At 45.5% G+C, this 19253-nt stretch overlaps 1 protein-coding gene across 1 annotated transcript in view; it reads right to left on the bottom strand.

Annotated features, from left to right (window-relative positions):
- Positions 1-3593: 3593 nt before the first annotated feature.
- The window catches only part of LOC103255147 (acid-sensing ion channel 2-like), a gene marked incomplete at its 3' end in the record, with an annotated part of 202853 nt that continues 187193 nt past the window's right edge, over positions 3594-19253 (bottom strand). The window contains exon 3 of the mRNA XM_021709996.1: positions 3594-3721. Coding sequence (XP_021565671.1) covers positions 3594-3721 — 128 coding nt within the window. The remainder of the gene's footprint in view (positions 3722-19253) is intronic.

The following is a 19253-nucleotide window of genomic DNA, read 5'->3' on the forward strand; positions in this document are numbered from 1 at the left end:
AAAAAAAAAAAAAAAAAAATTAGCCAGGAAAAAAAAAAAAAAAAAAAAATAGAAAGAAGAGTGTAAGTGTGTGTGTGTGTGTGTGTGTGTGTGTGTAATTACACATGGGTGGGATAATTTTCATGCAAAAAGATTTTTTTTTTTTACAAGAGGATTCGTGGCAGGATTCTCTTAAGTCACAAGTTCCTCTTACTCCGGAGTCAATTTTCCTAGCATGATTCACACCAACCTTCCAGGAAAGGGCTTTCTGCTCCCTGCTGTCTTGTCACCCTTGGCCTTCTTGTAAGGTTTTCTTGAACTTTGAGCTGAAATAGCAGAATCCTGGATTGAGAGCAACATAGCCACCATATTTCATTGATGTGCCATGGGCCATAAGATGCACCATGATTTTATGTTCCACCAAGAAAGAAAAACACTGTCCATTGTAATTGTATGATTTGAATGATTGTAAAACAAATCCTGATTTCAGAAATGTTAAAATAGAAAAAAAGGCCTCTTACAATCAATAAAATGCAGTGTTTGAGGACCAGGGTCAACTGGATGGGTTAGCAGACTGGCAGAATAAGAACGTACAAAATAGGTTCAATCTCCAAATTATACTTGGCTTAATATTATTATTTTTTCTTTGTTAAAGAAACCATGCATTTATAGACTTGATGAGGGCAGAGACTAGGTCTGTTTTGTTCACCACTATCACTTCACTCATAGTAGGTATTCAACAACTATTTGCTGCACGAATAAACAGAACAAAGCAACATTATAAAAAACATGGAAAGCCCAGAAAAAAAATAAATCATTCATAATTCCCCCACTGTGGGTATTTTAGCTTATTTTCTTCAAGTCTTATTTCCTATGAATATGCTCTTTTATATACATGTAAATATAATGTATTATTAGATTTAGCTCTGGGATGTGCTTTTGTATTTTTCTATTAATATAAATGAAACGATGAAATGAGATGATGCGGAAATGCTTTGAAGACTGTAAAATGTTTAACAAATATCTTATTAGTTATAATAATCATGAAAATACTGATATGAATGAGGCTGATTTTCTGAGAATCTACTTCAAAGCAAACACCAAATTTGCCCTCTGAAGCTGGGAATCGGTTCTATTTCCTCATCCTACTCACCACGGGGATTCCTTCTGTTTCATATTGAGGAGAGAAAGAAAGGCTTAAGGCTTCTTAGAAGTCATATCTCCAACTTTCCACCCAGACCAGAAGCTTCTTCCATCTCACCAATGGAGGGTAAGCAGGGGTCAGAGGAGGAATAAGCACATCTTTCAGGCTGATGAAAAATAGCACCCTACAGAAAACTTTTTTCCTCTCCAACCTTTGCTAGTGATGGGAAGTTACACTTTGGGTTTCAAAGAATGTTGTTCACTTACTCTGCATGCTAATAGCAATGTGGACACCAGAGAGGTGTCAGTACAAGTAGTTCATGATACTGGTGATGGGTACATTCAACACATGACAAAGTCACATTTGCCTTGGACAATTAGTCAAAAACTTACTTTTAGATAGTCAAATAATTCACATACACATTTATTAGTTGAAACCTGTGCCTGGTTCTTTGCAGGGACATAGGCTTATACTCACATAGCAGAAGGGAATACTGACACATTTTCTCTCCTTGATCAAACTCTAGCCAGCCTCTTCTGAGCTCTCTTCTCAACTAGACCTTGACCTTGGTCTATGAAGACTTGGATAAACACTAACATATTTTCTAATAGCTCAAGGTCACATTCCTAGGATGCCTCTAGCTGCCCCTTAAAGAGTTCACCTGAAAAAACTCAAGGCTATCAAGAGAATTAACTGTTTCAGCCAACACCTGAAGAACAGTAGGCATTCTTCATAATGTATAGTGCCCCTGCCTCCCATCTTGGTGGGAGGGTAGTAGCCTAACTAACTTCAAAAGGCACCAGTTAGCAAACCCAGATGAGTTTTACAGGCACCAATCTCTACCCCCTTCCTAGTTTTTTGCTTCCCTAACTCTGCTCATCCTTGCCATTCCCCACCTCTGCTCCTTCACTCTCCCTTTGAAACACCCAGTCCCCTTTGCCCAAGCTGGAGTTGAATTTAGTTCATGGAGGACCCTCTTCCCTGTTGCAATAGTATATTGCTGATGAAAATCTGCCCTTACCATATCAGCCAGTGTCTAACTTTATCTTTGACAGTACTCAAGAACATTCCTAGGCTAACAGTTCGGGCTCCAGGCTTACTTAGGATGCCTGTCTGTCTGCACACCTTTACTGGATAATCCCATGTTCTCACTTTTTCTGACTCTCAAATCCTTAGCCTTAAACTCGGCCCTCTGCCTTCTGCCTCATGCCCTCCTTCTAACTGTCTTCAGGGATGCATCCTTCTGGTTGCACCATTTGGTTTGTACCTTGTACACCGTTGGTCATCCTCATTGATGCTTGCACCACCTGTCTCAGTCTCTGGGGGCCCGAAGAGGCAAGGCTGACCTCCCAGCCACCCTACTCTCATCTCTGTCTCAAAGCTTCCATGCCATCACCTATGGGCTGCAGTGAAGTTGACCTTGGTCTCCCCAGCTGCCCAGGCTTGTGTCCAGGGCACACTTTGTGAAAACCATCAATGTTTTCCTATAGAGTAAAAAATATAGCTTACTTGTAGATTTATAATCATTTTCAATGCAGAATATCACTTTATAAAGTGGCTAAACAGTTGTGACTGGCACTAGATAAAAATATGATGTTTGATCTAAATTTTAAAAATGAGCTGAGCTCATAAGTTATGAGTGCATATCTTTCCTTATTTCCTGAGTGTGCTATCCCCACATCCAAAGCTGGTACTTCTGCCATTCTCAGAGTTAACTCTGCCCAAAGCCTCCCCCAGAAAATTGCCTTCAACGATCTGGTTTAGGATTTGCTCCCAGTCACAGTCCTTCCAGCTTTTATTCTGGGTAAACTAGATGACAAGTGTCCAGGAGATAAGAGAAAGAAACAGAGTCTGTATCTCCCTGCAGTCCTGCTTTGAGACTTCCTACTGAGAGATTGTGAAGGCTTTCCTTCTGAGATGTGAGACACTTCAGACGTGAGGCCGTGCCTGTCTTCCCTCCACCAACCGACAGAGTTGATGCTGCTGTCTCAGCTCGCTGGGTTGGGCCCCTCCTCAGTGTTACATCAAAGAGAGCGGGCAGGAGCCCACTTAAATTTGATGGTAGGAGAGGGATGCCCCCCCATCCCTTTTCTCTTTGTAGGCTGCTTTGAATTATATTAACACAAGTGATGAAACATATCAAACCCTGGTTAGCAGTTTTCCTTAACGTCCTCTGGCCCTCCAAAAATTTTAAAACATCAGCTTGCACAGAAAGACAGAATGCTCTGGAAAAGAAAAAAAAAAGAACCTAACCAATTCAGCGAAAAAGAAAATAAGCTACATTTCCCTCATGCTTAATTTTAGGAACTAACAGGTTGTACAGGAGAGCTGGTGAAGGAAGTTAGCCAATCTTTCTTCAATTTCAGGGTAAAGACCTTGCCTGAGTGGCATCCCATTTCTCTTCCTTGATCCTCTGGAGTCGACCAGGGTAGGCTGAAGACCACTGATCTGGGGAGCTCAGGGAACTTACCCTCTGCTCCTGTGTGGCCACGAAGGTCTGGAACCCCGGAGCCACCCCAAAGCCCAGCTCTTGGATGAAAGGCGGCTCAGACTGACTGTGGATCTGAACTTTCACTCCTGCTTCAAACGTCGTTTCCTCTGAAAGAACAAAGATGAACATAGCCATGGGTCAGTAACAACACACGCTCATACAGTCCTAGGATTGGAAAGCTCAAAGGGATGCAAGGAGGCCATGTGGCAGGCAGAATAATGATCTCCAAGGAGGTTCACTCCCCCATCTCTGGAAATTGTGACTACGTTACCTTACATGGCGAAATTGATTGAGCTAAAGATCTTGAGATGGAGAGACTCGTCTGGGTTATTCAGATGGGACCCATGTAATCACAAGGGTCCTTATATGACAGCGGCAGGAGGACCAGAGTCAGATAGAGGGTGGAAAAATTCTGTGCTGATGGTTTGGAAGATGGAGGAAGGAGCCATGAATCCAGGGATGCAGGCAACTTCTAAAAGCTGGAAAGGCAGGGAATGGATTTTCTCTACAACATCCAAAAGGAACACTGCCTGCCAACAACCTTGATTTTACTGACCCTAGTGAACCCAATTTTGACCTTCTGACCTTCAGAATCTTAAAGTAATAAAACTGTGTTATCAGCCATAAAATTTGTGGTAATCTGTTATAGCAACAATGGGAAATGAATTCCCATTAGGCAACTCCTTGCCTCAGTCACCAAACCTGGAGAATGGGATTATGAGATGAGGCAAGCTCTTTTATTTTTATCGACTAACTTTTCCGCTGGGCTATGAGCTGAAGCTGAGGTTATCAGGAGGAAGAAAACATGATAATGCAGTGGTAGAAAGAAAATGTAGGGTTTGTTTGTATGCCAGGGTGCCCACCCCTTGGACTGCAAGAGATGAACAAGAGAAGCCCCCCTCCTTTCCTTTGGCAGGAGAAATAGTCCTTGGCAGTAGGAGGTGGCAGAGTCTGGCTCACCTTATATGTTTAGTGCTCACAGCTGGTGGAAAATACACTTATGGAATTGTATCAGCCTTTAGTGGATCTCCCTCTCTGTCTTACCCTCTCCAAACAACCTGTAGGATGAACTTTCCAAAATGCAAGCCTGAATAACTTGTTTTTAAGGAGCCCAGTCTCCTTTACCCACCTTGTCCCAGCCTTGCTCTGGGCAGTCCTCTGCAGCGCAACACTATGTGGTCAGGACCTCCAGGGCTGCCTGGATTGGGTGTTCCTGGTCCCCTGCTCTGCACAGATGGCACATACCTCTTCTTCTGCCTGGGATGTCTTTCTACCTTGTCCATCTGACCATCTCCCTACTCATCACTGAAGATTCAGCCACCTAGCCTCATCTCTCTCTCTCACTCTGTTTTATCTTCTGCAACTGCCTCCTGGAGCCTCTGCCACATCACATGGTGATGATCCTTTATCTGGCTGTCTCCTCCAGCAGGCTGGAGCGACATGAGACCACATTCTAGGCTTTCTCTCTGAGTCTCAGAGGTCCTGCACAGGGACAGGCATATGGCAGGCACTCAGGGAATGCCTACTGAATAAATGAGGGGGAGATTTGTGACTTACACCTCACCTCACCTCACTTATGAATGAGTGAGGCCAGTCTGGAGTCCAAGTCAAGGAATATTCTCAAAGAATGGGAAGAGATTGGGTAAATGGAGGAAGGAAAGATGGAGCAGGGGGAAAATGGGGATTGGGGGCCAGGAAGGGTGAGGGGGAGGATGTGTCAGCACTGGGCCATGGCTTGCAGAGGGTTTAAGGAAGCTGGCATAGAAGAGAAAGTCTTGGAAGGAAGGGCTGGGGCCAGCCAGGGGCATGGGCACAACCTCCCGAAAGCGTAGAAGCTACTGACAGAGGAGGAACAGTGGTTTAGAGCTGGGTGAGAATTCCAAGGCCAGGGGTATGTGAAAGAAAGGCCCAGTAGGTAGACAGGGCCTGGGGGAAAAGATAGGCAGGGCTCTTATAGTCTAGACAAGGAGTCCAGAGGCTGACACTGGGTTTCACAAAAAGGTCCTCAGCCAGGAATCCTTTCAGATATGGTTCATGGAGTAGGAGGGAATGCCAGGCAATCCACAAACACATCCCTTTCCCTCCAGAACACTGAATTGTTCTGCAGTTTCTTTATCCCATCACCCCAACTAGACTCCTTTCTCTGTACACCTGTGGTTTTGTGTAAATCTCTCCCACTGATGATGAATTCCTCAAGACAGGAGACCAGGTCTTGTTCATTCCAGAGCTGCCTCATCTAGTCCAGGGCCAGTCCACAGGTAGAGCTTCAAAGGAGGTGCTTAGATCAGAGAGGGGAACTTCAGGAGAGGGAGAACTGACTTAAAGAAGGGAATTCAGCCATCAGCTTTCAGAGGCTGTTTTCCAAAGTCTGCTAACAGAGGGGTTGAGGAGAGCGTGAGAAGCCAGAAAAACAGGTAGGACAGGGAAGAGAACTGGGTGTGAGTGATGTTGGGATTCCAGGGATGCTGGGAGGAACTGAAAACTGAAAAAGGAGAGATGCCAACATGTTTTTTTAAGAACTGTTGAAGCTGTGTGCCTGGTATCCAACCCTACAGCTGGTAAGACGGGTTCAGAGGAGAGGACTTGTGGCTTACAGGGGAAATGAGAAATGAAGCCTTCCTATCAGAAATACTGTGAGGCATGGGCAGGACAGACAGACCTGGCATGCCTCTCTTCGTGAAAACCACCCAAGGCTAATTGGGTTGGGCTAGGGCTTGAAAGAGGCCCCGGTTTATTCTAGAAGCAGCAGTAGCTGAGAGCAAAATCCTAAAGTAACCTCACTTTTTTTTCTTTTAACAAACATACATCCAGCGACCAGGTAGATGGACATGAGCGGAAAAGGGAGATGGATAATATTTCTGCTCTTTTTAAAAACTGCTGTCCAGTGGAACTTTCTGCAAAGATGAGAACAGTCTAGAACTTGTGCTGCCCAGCATGGTAGGCACCAGCCACAGAGGTAGCTCATGTGACTGAGAAATGGAGTTTTATTTAATTTTAATTAATCAAAACTTAAGTTTAAATAGCCATATGCGGCTAGTGGGAAACCTTGTTGGACAGTGAAGTTGTAGGACAGCCAGCTATAGCAGACCCCGGCCCTCCCAGAGCTGAGGGGTTAACCCTCCCAGAGCTGAGGGTTCTGCCAGCCTGTCTTCCTAAGCAGGTGCTCTGAAGGACCTGGGTGATCTGGGTAGGTTTCTGAGCGGCAGAACATCGCATATTTGCAGGCAGACCAGGCCTGCATCCCAGACCCTCCCCCATCCTGCTTTTCCCAAAGCCCTTATTCCTATATCTCCAGATGTGCTTGTTTCTCCTCCTTACAGAACTGCCCTTGGTTCCCCTCTAAGGATTGCTCTCCAGGCTGGGGGTGAACAGTAACCCCTTCCAGTCTGCTCTCATACCAACCCTCACTCTACTCCCTTTCCTGGGCATGGCACAGTATTGGTTTGAAGACCCAACTTGAGAGCTGAAGCTACCAAATACAGACTTCTAGAGCTATAGGTGACCTCAGACCATCTACCCAGGAATTCTCAAGCTGGAACACGAGCTAAGATCCCAGGTGATGCTTCCTAGGGTCCACCCACTGAAATTCTGATTCAGTCACTCTGCAGAGGGGTGGGGGGTGGGGCGGGGTGGAGAGGGGAGGTGGAGAGCCCAGGAATCTGCATTTCCAGGGATTCTGATACAAGTTATCTGAGATCAGTCACATTTGGGCAGACAGTGATCTAGTCCAGGGAGGGGAAAACTACTTATCCAAAGTCACACAGCAAGTCAAAAGCAGAGCAGGGGCTGGAAGCCAGGTCTCCTGAGTTCTGATCTGGCACTCTCTCTACCTCACCAGGAGTGTGGTTTATTTAGTGTGAGCAGATACCTTGGTTCATAGCTCTGTGGTTCTGAATGGGGGCTGAAAAAAAAAAATCCTTTTCACTGTCATATCCCCTAAAGTCCATAGCATGGTAGATGACACAGGGCAGAGCTCAATAAATAGAGTATCAAAACAATGTATACGTACTTTAAGAAAGGAAAAAAACCTATTAAAATTAGAAGATGAATACAAGTCACATTTGACTTCTGCAATTACAAGAGGTGCTCAAAGTGGTTACCACTAGTGTTCAGACACTTCTGATTACAGCAAACTAAAAGTGATATATAGTAACATCTCTCTTTTTTGTTTTTTGAGTCAAAGTCTCACTCTGTCACTGGAGTGCAGTGGCACTTTCATGACCGCCACAGCCTTGACTTGCTAGGCTCAGGTAATCCTTTCACCTCAGCCTTCCAAGTAGCTGGAACCATGGGTGTGTACCACCACATCCGACTAATTTTTTGACTTACTGTAGAGATGAGGTCTTGCCAAGTTGCCCAGGCTGGTCTTGAACCCCAGAATTCAGGTAATCCTCTCACCTCTGTCTCCCAAAGTGCTGGGATTACAGCCATGAGCCACCGCGCCTGGCTGCCCTTGTTAATCAGGACCACAACGAACCCAGACAATGAACAATAATGCTGGGTGGAGAGGAGCGCGGGAAGGTGGAGTTCAACCCACAAAAGCCAGAATTGCTCAGCTCTTTTTAGGAGTGTGGCTGTGGCTGGCACCAGATGAGATCTACCTGGCTGGGGAGCGGGGTGCATTTTCTATGTGTACATAAAGGGTCTGGGAGCTCTGTGGAAGGAGGCGAGAGCGATGGGCAGAGTGCACATTGGGGCAGGGGACATATACCACAATAAAAGAAGCTAAAATCTTTTATCGTTGCAAGTTACAGCAAACACGCTGAGGAAATTAATGCTGGAGAGAAGTGGGAAGAAAAGTTTATCTGGGAAACTGGGGAATTGTTTAGGCTCAGACAGATGATACTAGATACAAAGCAATCTTGTTCTAGACAAAACTGATTTTATAACCGTGCCTGGGCAAGGGGGTCCTAATTCCACAGATCAGCTTGAGAGGAGAGGGTGGGAGGGTGACCAGTCACATAGGGGGTGTCTCAGTGCAGCAAGGGTCCTGTGCAGGATTGCTTCTGTTGGCATCCCCTACCCCAGTGCTTGTCCAAGCGGCTCTCTGCCCTGGAGTTTGACCTCTGGAGACTGTCTTGACTGGGCTTGCCCTCTGGCTTGCCCTCTGGCTTCTGACTGGGATCATTCAATGGTGAGCCCAGGTAGGACACCCGAGGGAGAGAGGAGAGTCAGGCTGGGGTGTTCAGTCTCTCAGCTCCACTTGTGGGGTCACTGTGGGTTGGCGGCATGTCGCTTTGGATGGCCACAGCTCTGAGTTGGGGGCTGGAGGGAGAGGTCTCTGTACTGCTCTCTCTCTCTGGGTTGTGACACCAGGTCATTTCCTCCTTCCCTAGGGGTGGTAATGGATCTCCCTGATACCTGTCCCAGGACACTCATCATCACATATTGCTTTCTAAGCCTTGCCTATACCTCCATGATATTCCTAGTAACCAGTTTGAGGGTACTGTTGATTTCCTACTTGAGTCTTGAGTAGTAGAGGCCTCAGGAGTCCCCTCTGTGGAGCCATTCAGGGAAGGACAGCCACTGTGTTTGAGCATGCTTAGGGATGGAGCCCTTCCTCCCTTCAGTGACAGCTTATGGTTTTCAAAGCTCACTCGTACATTGGTTGAAAATTGCCTGCTTATAAATTTTACCCCTGGTCCTAACTCTACCTTGTCTTGCATTTGACACTTCTTTCCAGAGATAGGGCACCTCTTTCCCAAACAAGAGTCAGGAATTCTGAGAGAAGTGGAATCACAGGCTTCTTGTACTTCGAGGGTCAGAACCAGAGAGATCCCAGGTTAAACACTGGGACTCAGGGGTCAGGCAGATGGAAGTCAAGCCCAGTTCTGTAACCTACTGCAGATTATTTAATCTTTTGGATTCTCATTTTTCTCATCTGAAAAATAGGTATGGACATAAAATGGGTCATTCTTCATAGGGCTGTTGTGAGGCTTAAATGAGACATCGCATAGGAAACCCTTAGCACAGAGTCTACTGCTTAAAAAGGACTCAGTATTTTGCAGTGTCACCACCACCACCACCACTACCACCACCACCATCATCAATTCACTATTTCTGCTTTCTACAAAATCCAACTGGATCAGTTGCTGTTTTATGTTCCTCTTGGCTCATGCTAGTCCCTTCTTCTAGACTGGGCCTTTCTCTCCTCTTCTATTTAGTCACCCTCTACCCAACTTTGCTGTCACCTTCTCCTCAAAGCTTTCTCTCTATTGGGTGCCCTAATATCTGGTACTTATCACTTCCACATTTAGTCCTAACTATCTATGAAGACTATGTTTTATATAGGTTTATAGACACAGTTCTTGGTACACAGTAGGTACTCAATAAATGCTTGTTGAAGTGAACAAAAGTGCACAGTGGACCTCAGAAACTAACAGAATCCCATCTTGTTTTACAGATGTGCTACTGAGATGCAGGTAGGCGGGTAGGTTTGTGTAGGTCTCACTTAGGGGTAGAGATGTTTGTTGACAAGCTGGGTCCACAAAGTGCCTGCTGAGCGTGCTCAAGACCCCCTGCCACAGTCCTGAGGCAGCAGGCATTGAGTGATAGGCGACTGAGTGAGTGTAGGGACTCAGACCAGAGGCCTGCAAGCTCATGGGGGCTGGGCAGGGGCTGTAAAGACTGCCTGGGATGGTCCTCTCCTCTGAAGGGACTTGGCTGATATTACTATCTTGTGTGGCTGATTTCTTCCTAATCTCTGCTGCCCATGAAATCATGTGGCTTAACCCTGAAGGTCTGTTTATCAGGGCCCATCCTTTGGGAATTGCTGCTCTATGTAGTAAGGGAGAAAGGTCTGGAGTGTTCCTGTCTGTGTGTCACACAGGCATGGGGAGAGGCTTGGCCTGTCAGGCAGCTGGGCCACTTACTCCCCACAGGTGTGTCTTGGGCTGCCATTGTCGACTAACTGCTGTGATGCTACTCTGAATTTCCCAGGGAACTGAAGAGTGTATATGTGTTTGTGTGTGTGTGTGTGTGTGTGTGTGTGTGTTTGTGTGTGTGTGTGTGTGTGTGTGTGTGTGTATGTGTGTGTGAGAGAGAGAGAGAGAGAGAGAGAAAGAGAGAGAGAGAGAGAGAGAAACTATCTTTGAAATGTAGAGACATTGTTCTTATTTCCCTAAAGCATTTCCTGAGATGCTGCTTTGGAGTTCATAGAAACACAAAAAAACCTCTGACCCATGTGAGGACAAGACATGCAGCTGGTGCTTCACATCATTCCATGCTAATTCCCTCACTCACTGGACAGCTGTGCATCAAATGCCTGCTGTGGGCAGGTGCCCTGGCTACTGGCCAAAGAACAGTCATGCACCAACAGAGTTTCTGTCCTCACGGAGCTCATGTTCTGTTGGGGGCGACAGACAACAAACAGGGGCACATGTGATATCAGGCCAGTGGTGGCAAGTGCTAGGAGGAGAAGCGAGGCAGAGGCGCGGCAGGGTTGGTGTGGCTATGCTGGATGGGAGTCAGGAAAGGTCCGTTCAAGGTGATGGTGCTTTTGTAGTAGCCTGAATGAAATAAGCAGGTGATGACCACGGAATGACCCAGGGGAAGGGTTGCAGGCTGAGGAAACCGCAAGTGCAAAGACTCTGCAACAGGAATGCTCTTGGCCCATTTCAAGAACCCAAAGAGGCCAGAGCAGCAGGGACATGGTCAGATGCCAGTTAGCCATTTCGCTTCCTCCTCACAGTTACTCTGAGAGGTAGTCTCCCCCATTTTACAGATGGGGAAATGGAGGCTCAGAGAGGGCACCGGCCCTATCCATGCAAAGTAAATCCAGAATCAAACTCTTGCCTGTTGAGCTCCAAGGCCTGTGCTTTTTGTTCTCCACTACATGGCTTTGCTCGAATACTCTGAACCTTTCTAGTGTCACTGGCCACATTCTGTATTGGCTTGTGTCCTTTGGGACTTTGCAGGCTGGAACCTGAGCTCCTGAGCTTTGAATCCCCAATGGGACATGATGGACAGCAATATTGGCACATGGAAAGTCAGATTTGGGATTTTCAGACTTCATCTTACTAGCCTCCCAGCTGTCCTGACAGCGGGGGGTCAATATCTCTATTTTATTATATCTTTTTTCTTTTACATTGTTTTTATTTTACAGATGAAGAAACCAAACCTCATAGAAGGTAAAAGACCCAGAGTCTACGACTCGTGGCTGCATACAATTTTGGAGTTAGAAGAGCCCTTGACACTTCTTTAATTCAACTAACTTTTCATCTTTCAGGTGAGAAAACTGAGGCCCACAGAGAAGAAAGTGGCCAAGTGTCACATGGCAAGAGGCAGCTGGGCAGAGCCCAGAACCCAGGTCTCTGGACTCCACACCCTCCTCCACCCTTTGTTAGTCAGCCAGAAGCCACATTTGTCCCAGATGACAAGCTGAAAAATTCCAAGCTGGGCAGGGATAAAGAGGGAAGAACAGTTTAATTTACAGTCTTAGTTCTTTCATCTCAGAGTTCAGGAGAAAATTCACTGAGTGTGGGGTAGTGACCATAATAGGGAACAGAGTTCCAGCCCCAGCCTTGAGAGCCCTGTTGGATGCTGGAGAGCCCTCCAGATACTTTTGACGTCAACTAGAGGCACCATCTTAGTCCTGGCCTCCCTACTCGCACCAGAGAAACTCAACAAAGCCCAAAGCAGGGAAGAACATCCAGAGGCCGGGCTCGGTGGCTCAGCCTGTAATCCCGCGCCTTTGGGAGGCTGAGGTGAGTGGATTGCGTGAGCCTGCGGGTTCGAGACCCGCCTGGGCAACTTGGCGAGACCTCATCTCTACAATAAATCAAAAAAAAAAAATCAGCCGGGCGTGGTAGGGCATGCCTGTAATTCCAGCTACTTGGAAGGCTGAGGCGGAAGGATCGCCAGAGCCCAGCAGGTCGAGGCTGTGGTGGTCAGGAGCGGCCACGGCACTCCAGTCTGGGTGACAGAGATTCCAACTCAAAAAAAAAAAAAAGAACATCCAGAAAAAAAAGGGCCCTGAGAACACAGAGATCTGGGTATCTGCGTATGTTGTCTTCCCTCTCCAACTCTCCCCTGACGATAGGCTCAGTAAAGCAGCATCCTTAGGTAAGACGCTCAGAAACTACCGTCTAGCTGTGTGACCTCAGGCAAGTTACACTGCCTCTGTTCAAATGAAGGTGGGGAGGGCGTCTGGACTCTCAGCTTACTTTTACCTCTACAATTCCATAAACTGAGGTCCATGGGCAAATCTTTTCACCTCACTGCATCTCATTGTAATCTCCTACCAAGCAGATTAAAAAAAAAAAAATAGACGCGGCTATTCAGAACTCACATCAGATCAGAATAGGCTGATTATTCTAAAGACAGCACAAAGAATCCACACATTTTTACCTATCTAAAATTGGCCAATGCGTATCTTGTCCTCTTTCTCCAACCTTCTCCTGACAATAGGCCCAGTCAGGCAGCATCTCTAGGTAAGGCACTCCAAAACCAGCACAAAGATGGGCAAGTGCACGCCCGATTGCTCACAGGCAACATTTTGAGGCTAGGCGAGCTTCTGGAGGAAGAAAAATCAACATTGTGTCCCCATGCGGGGTGGGCTGCAATTACATCTGTACTAGGTGCAGCGTGATGCAGTGGTGTTCTCACGCATGGCTGGTGGGCTGGGAGATGTTATCAAGTGGCCACACGAGTTTGGTGAAAGCTGCAGACTCCAGCTGCTCCTGCAGAGCCATGGAGCACACTTGTCTTTTAAAAACCCTACGACGTCCTGCGGCAAAACGTGTTCCACTTCAGTGAAACGAGTGTTACCCAAAGCAACCTTTTATTTTTATTTTTTTCATTTTTAAGGAACACTAGCTCTTGGTGGAAAGAACCAAGGAAGACTAAATCAGAAGATGTGAACTCAAATCCTAGTTCCAATACTTCTCAGCCATGACACTGAGGGAAAGTCACTCAACGTCTCAGAGACCTGCTTACTGCATTTGTTAAATGAGTGAATGAGTTAGATGCTTTGAATTGCCCTGTCTACATCACAGGCGTGTATGAGGATCAGAGGGTAGAATTTGGGCAAAGCACACATTGTAGGGTGATGTGCCCGGGTTGGGGAAGGAGATAGTTAATGTTAAATCTCGATTATGCAACTGAGACATATGGTTATACTTACATTCCTGTTAAACAGAGTAGTATTTGCAAAACATACATTAGTGAAGGCACTGTGTGTGAAGCTGGGGCTAGTCTCATTACAAAAAGATTTGTCCCAGGGATTCTTTAAATAATGAGTTTCCCTAGTGCATCTAGGCTCAGAGATTTCAAATTACTTGATAAGAAGGCTGATACTAGGTGACCGGCGTTTGAGAGACATCACCCTTGAAAAGTCATCAGGAAATCTCTGAAATTATAGGAAAAGCTGATGGATAATTAAGATTCTATTTATAAAAATTCTGTTTACACACATTTATGGTAGAAGTTAGGTACAACCTAACTTCTGAAGGGATCATGTATATAGATTGTGATGTGATTAAGAAATTCAATACCAGCTCAAAGCATTACTGGATTCATAACAACTCTTTGTTGTTGAATATTTTCTCCATCAATGAAATTTTTTTAAAAAGCACAATCACTGTCATGTGTGATGTCTGAGAAATATTTTGATGTTAAGAAGACATCCTCGTCCTTCCAAATGGTAGGAAACAGTGGTCTAGATCAGAGCTTCTTACATGTGAATGTGCGTATGAGTCCCCCAGGGATTCTATTACCATGCAGAGTTGGGGTGGGACCTGAGATTCTGTATGTCTAACAAGGTCCCAGGTGATGCTGATGCTGCTGGTCAGGGGACCACACTTTGAGGAGCAGGACGCCCAGGAGAACATCTGTGCAAAACACACCAGGCTCTTGGTGATCTGGCTTCTACCTACCTCTGCAGCTACAGGTCTTATCCTTAGACCCAAATATCCCGGCACTCCACCTCCCCACCCTGATTTTTGCTACTCAGTTCCCTCTCTCTGCTTGGGATCACAACTCCCCAGGACCCCATATTTTCCACAAACTCCCACGCACTGCCTAGCAACCTAGGTCATAGGCCTGAGACCAAAAGCAAGGGCCATCTCCCTCTCTGAAGGCTCCTTTGAGACTCTCTTGTCCTCCTTCCTTCCTTCTTTTTTTTTTGAGTTGGATCTCACTCTGTTGCCCAGGCTGGAGTGCAGTGACCCGATCACAGCTCACCCAGCCTCGACCTCTTAGGCTAATCCTTCTGCCTCAGCCTCCCAAGTAGCTGGGACTACAGGTGTGTGCCACCATACTTGGCTATTTTTTTTTTTGAGTTGGAGTCTCACTCTGTCACCCAGGCTGGAGTGCAGTGGGACACTCACGGCTAACTCGCATAGACCTGCTGGGCTCTGGGGATTCTTCCGTGTCAGCCTTCCAAGTAGCCAGAACTACAGGTGTGCACTACTAGCCCGGCTCATTGTTGATATTTATTGTAGAGATGAGGTCTCAACCATGTTGCCCGGCCTGGTCTTGAACCCGTGGGCTCAGGCAATGCACTTGCCTCAGCCTCCCAAAGTGTGGGATTATAGGCTGAGCCACCGAGCCCAGCTGGCTATTTATTTTTATTTTTAATTTTTGTAGAGACGAGGTTTCACTGTGTTGCCCAGGCTGGTCTCTAACTCCTGCCTTGGCCTCCCAAAGTACTGGGATTATAGTCTTGGACTACCGTGCTTGGCATTTTGTCCTCTTTTCTAGAACTGACTATCCCCTCCTTTGTTCTCCATCTATCCTATATCTATCACAGCACTTGATGACATTTCATTGTTTGCATGGTCCCTGACCAGACTGCAGTTGCCTGGCACTCTTTAGGCACTTTATATGAAAGCTGTTTGATGCATGAATTTCCATCTACTATATAAAAAGAACCCTTGAGATATTCCCTAGATTATAAACTCTTCAAAAACCTGAACTGGCCCCTTCATATGTGTCACTAGAGTGCCTGGCACACAGTAGGTGCTTAGTGGAAATTTGTTAAATAGTGGACATAAGCTCTGAGGGTATGTCTGTTTCATCCACCTCCTTGAATGTCATCCTCGAACCACTGCTTGGCTGACTGGGAGTTTTAACCAGATCACATATATTTTCTTTCTTTCTTTCTGAGTTGGGAGTCTTGCTCTGTCCCCCGGGCTATAGTGTAGTGACATGGTCTTGGCTCACTGCAGCCTCGACCTCTGAGCTCAGGCAATCCTTCTGCCTCAGCCTCCTGAGTAGTGGGGACTACACGTGTGCGCCACCATGCCTGGTTAATTTTTAAAATTTTTGTAGAGAGGAGGTCTTGCTATGTTGTCCAGGCTGGTCTTGAACTCCTAGGCTCAAGAGCTTCTCCCACCTCAGCCTCCCAAAGTGCTGAGATGACAGGCATGAGCCACCATGCCCCACAGATCACATATATTTTCTTCATAGCACTTAGCATGTGCCTCAGGCAAATCTTCCTAGAAGGATAAAAAGCAAGATGCTTCCGGCTGCTTAATGGATACTTGCCCCCAATAGTGCTTCTGATTTATGGCATCATCTCCCCAGAGTCCTCAGACACCTGTGGAGACCTCCCCCATCCAGCACAAAGACCCACGCAGAGTGAGTGAGCATAGCATCTCAGTCGACCGTTGCATGTCCTTGTGCTCTGAATTCTCAGAATTCAGGCCAGAGCCTGCTTCTCTCATTATGAGGGAGGTCCTTAGGACCTGGTGCCATGACAAGAGTTTTTCCTGGGAGCAGAGATGTCAGAGAAACCATAGCAACCATCAGCATCCACCGTCTTGCTGTGTCCCATTTGTAACAGGGATAGCAAACGTGCTACCCTTGATAGCTGCTCAGACCTTCCAGCTACACTGAGGATTTATGAGTATTTTTAATTTAATTTTTTATTTTTATCAAAGCAATATATGTACATAATTAAAAAAGCAAATGGTACAGCGAGGCTTTGAATGAAAAACAGCGTTTCCTGCTCCACCTCTTCCTACCCTGAGTCCCACTTCGCAGAAGCAACAACTCTTAACTGTTTTAAGCTGTTTCTTCTGGTATTTACTTGTATATTTCCATGGACGTCAATGGTTTGACGGTTATTTCTTGGTTTTTAAAAATTGTAGATACTATTTATTGAATTCCTACCATGCAGAAATCATACATAATATTATACCGTCTACATAATTCCTACCTAATCATGGAAGATCAGGATGTGGGACTTTTAGGGTGGAGGGTTCCACCATGCTTTCTTCCCTTGCAAACGCCAAACATAAGTATGTAGTATTTTGGTTCAATTAGAATCCAGCTTTTACGAAACTATGACTCTATAATATTGTCTGCAGTCCAGCCTTGTAGTATACAGTGTTTTTGATCTCTTTCTTGTGAAGCTATCTTTTTTTTTGAGTGGGGATCTTACTCTGTCACCCTGGCTGTAGTGCAGTGACATGATCACATCTGACTGCAGCCTCCAACTTCTATGCTCAGGCAATCCTTCTGCCTCAGCCTCTTGAGTAGCTGGCACTATAGGCACGAGCCACCATGCCTGGCTAAGTTTTTGATTCTTTGTGAAGAGGTTTCGCTATGTTGTCCAGGCTCGTCTCGAATTCCTGGGCTTAAGTGATCCTCCTGCTTTGGCCTCCCCAAATGCTGGGATTATAGGCATGAGTCACTGTGCCCAGCCATTGTTTTTCTGGATTTTTTTTTTGTTTTGCCCAGCTCTTTCATTGTTGGAGTGTATGGCTTGCTAGGTCCCTACCACTAGAAATCCCAGATGGTAAAAGACCTTTCAGCACAGTCAGCCGGAACCACAAGGGCCATCCCTTCTAGGGCCAACATCTTCCTGCTCCAGTTTGGATGAACTGCCCTCTAGGTTTCCCAAACAGACCTATCTGTTTGTCTCTCGGTCAGCCTGGCTCTTCTTTTCACCCTTGTCTGGGAATTCTCCTTAGGCCAGATTCTCTTTCTAGAATCTTACACAATTCTTTCTTGGTCTGTTTTCTTATCCTCCAGTCACTTCCTGAAAAATTCTACCTGGAAGACACCAAATTCTATCCTCACTTCATTTGTAGTTTGCTGGGTCTAGAATTCTATCTTGGAAAAGAGAGCTTTCACCTCTAGAAATGTGAAGGCATTGTGTCATTGTCATTTGGTTTCGACTGCTTGTGTTGAGAAGTCTTGGAACGTTCTGATTCTAGATCCCAGGTATGTGACTTTTTTCCTCTCTCCAGAAACTTTTAAGATGTTCTCTTTATTTCTGTTAGGCCAAATTTCACCAGGATGTGTCTTGGTCTGGTTGTTTTGTCATGATTGCAGGCAGGACTTGGTGAACTCTTTCCATCTGAAGGATCATGCACTTCAGTTAAGAATTGTTGTTATATTAGTTCTTTGGCAATGTCCTCATCTCTATTCTTTTGGTTTTATTGTTCTAGAACTCATAGTAGTAGAATGTTGGACTTCCTGGATTGACCCTCTAAGTTTTATATTTTTTTCTCTCTTGTTTTCTGCCTGTTTGTCTTTTTGTTTTACTTTTTTGTGAGATGTCCTCAATTCCAATCCTTCTCTGGTTTAAAAATTGCTTGCAAACATATTTTAAATTTAATTTCTTCTTCTCTGAATGTTCCTTTTTAATAGCATCCTGTGCTTGTGTTTATGAATGCAATATCATCTCTTATCTCCCTAGAGAATTTTAATTAAAGTGTTTTGATGTTTTCTTCTGCTTCCTGCATTTATTTTTTATTTATCAAATGCTTATATAGTGTCTAGTATTATCCAGACACTTTTCTAAGCACTTCATAAATATTAATTCATTTTAACCCTCCTAACAACCCTATAATGTAGATAATAATGCTATTTTCATTTTAGAGGTAAAGAAAGGTTTAGTAACTTGAGGCTCAGAGAGGTTAAGTAACTTGCCCAAGTCACACAGCTGGTAAGTAGTATAGCTGATGTTGGAACCCAAGCAGTCTGGATCTACAGCTTTTGCTATTAGCCATTGTCTCTATTTCCTCAGTATTGGTTTTTTGTTTGGTTTTGGTTCCTTTCCTTTCCCCCAAGTGGCAAGCTATTTGGCTGCCTGTTCACTGTTGATATCCTTAAAGGCTGTGGCTGTGTGATCTTTTCTTGTGTGTGGGGGGACTTGACTCGAGGGCGACCTAACTAGGTCTTTTAAGGACTCCTGACTGTCATTGTCTGTGAGTCTTTTTTTCTTGAGCTTGTCAGTTTCTCTCGGAAAGAATTCCCTCAAACTTCTGCTCAGGAGTAGGGAGGGTAGATTAGTCTGGGTTGAAGCTCTCATTACTCAGTAAGCAGAATTTCACTTCATCTTCCCGTTTTCTGTATAGCACCTTACATGTGCCCTCAGCCATGCCTGAACTCCCAAGTCCAGAACCTGTTTCATATTATCTTCTTCTGGGGTGGGAGGGATATTTGTCTGGCTGCTTTGAGCTATGAGAGGATATCTTGACCTAACAGATCCTTTTGTGGACTTTTAACCAATCTTAGTTTTAGCTCCGCCTCTCAAGCCTGTCTTGAGCAGTATCTGATGCCTCCAATTCCTGATCCAGGCTGAGGGTTTTAGGATGGCGGCTGTTGGTTTTTGTAGGCTTCTCTAAGGCACATCCTCAGTTCTCAGCCTCATATATTTTGCCAAGTCGGTTGCCATTCGTCCACCTG

The sequence above is a fragment of the Carlito syrichta genome, unplaced genomic scaffold, assembly GCF_000164805.1.
Source record: "Carlito syrichta isolate Samal-C Ts95f unplaced genomic scaffold, Tarsius_syrichta-2.0.1 Scaffold287882, whole genome shotgun sequence".
NCBI classification, from domain to species: domain Eukaryota; kingdom Metazoa; phylum Chordata; class Mammalia; order Primates; family Tarsiidae; genus Carlito; species Carlito syrichta.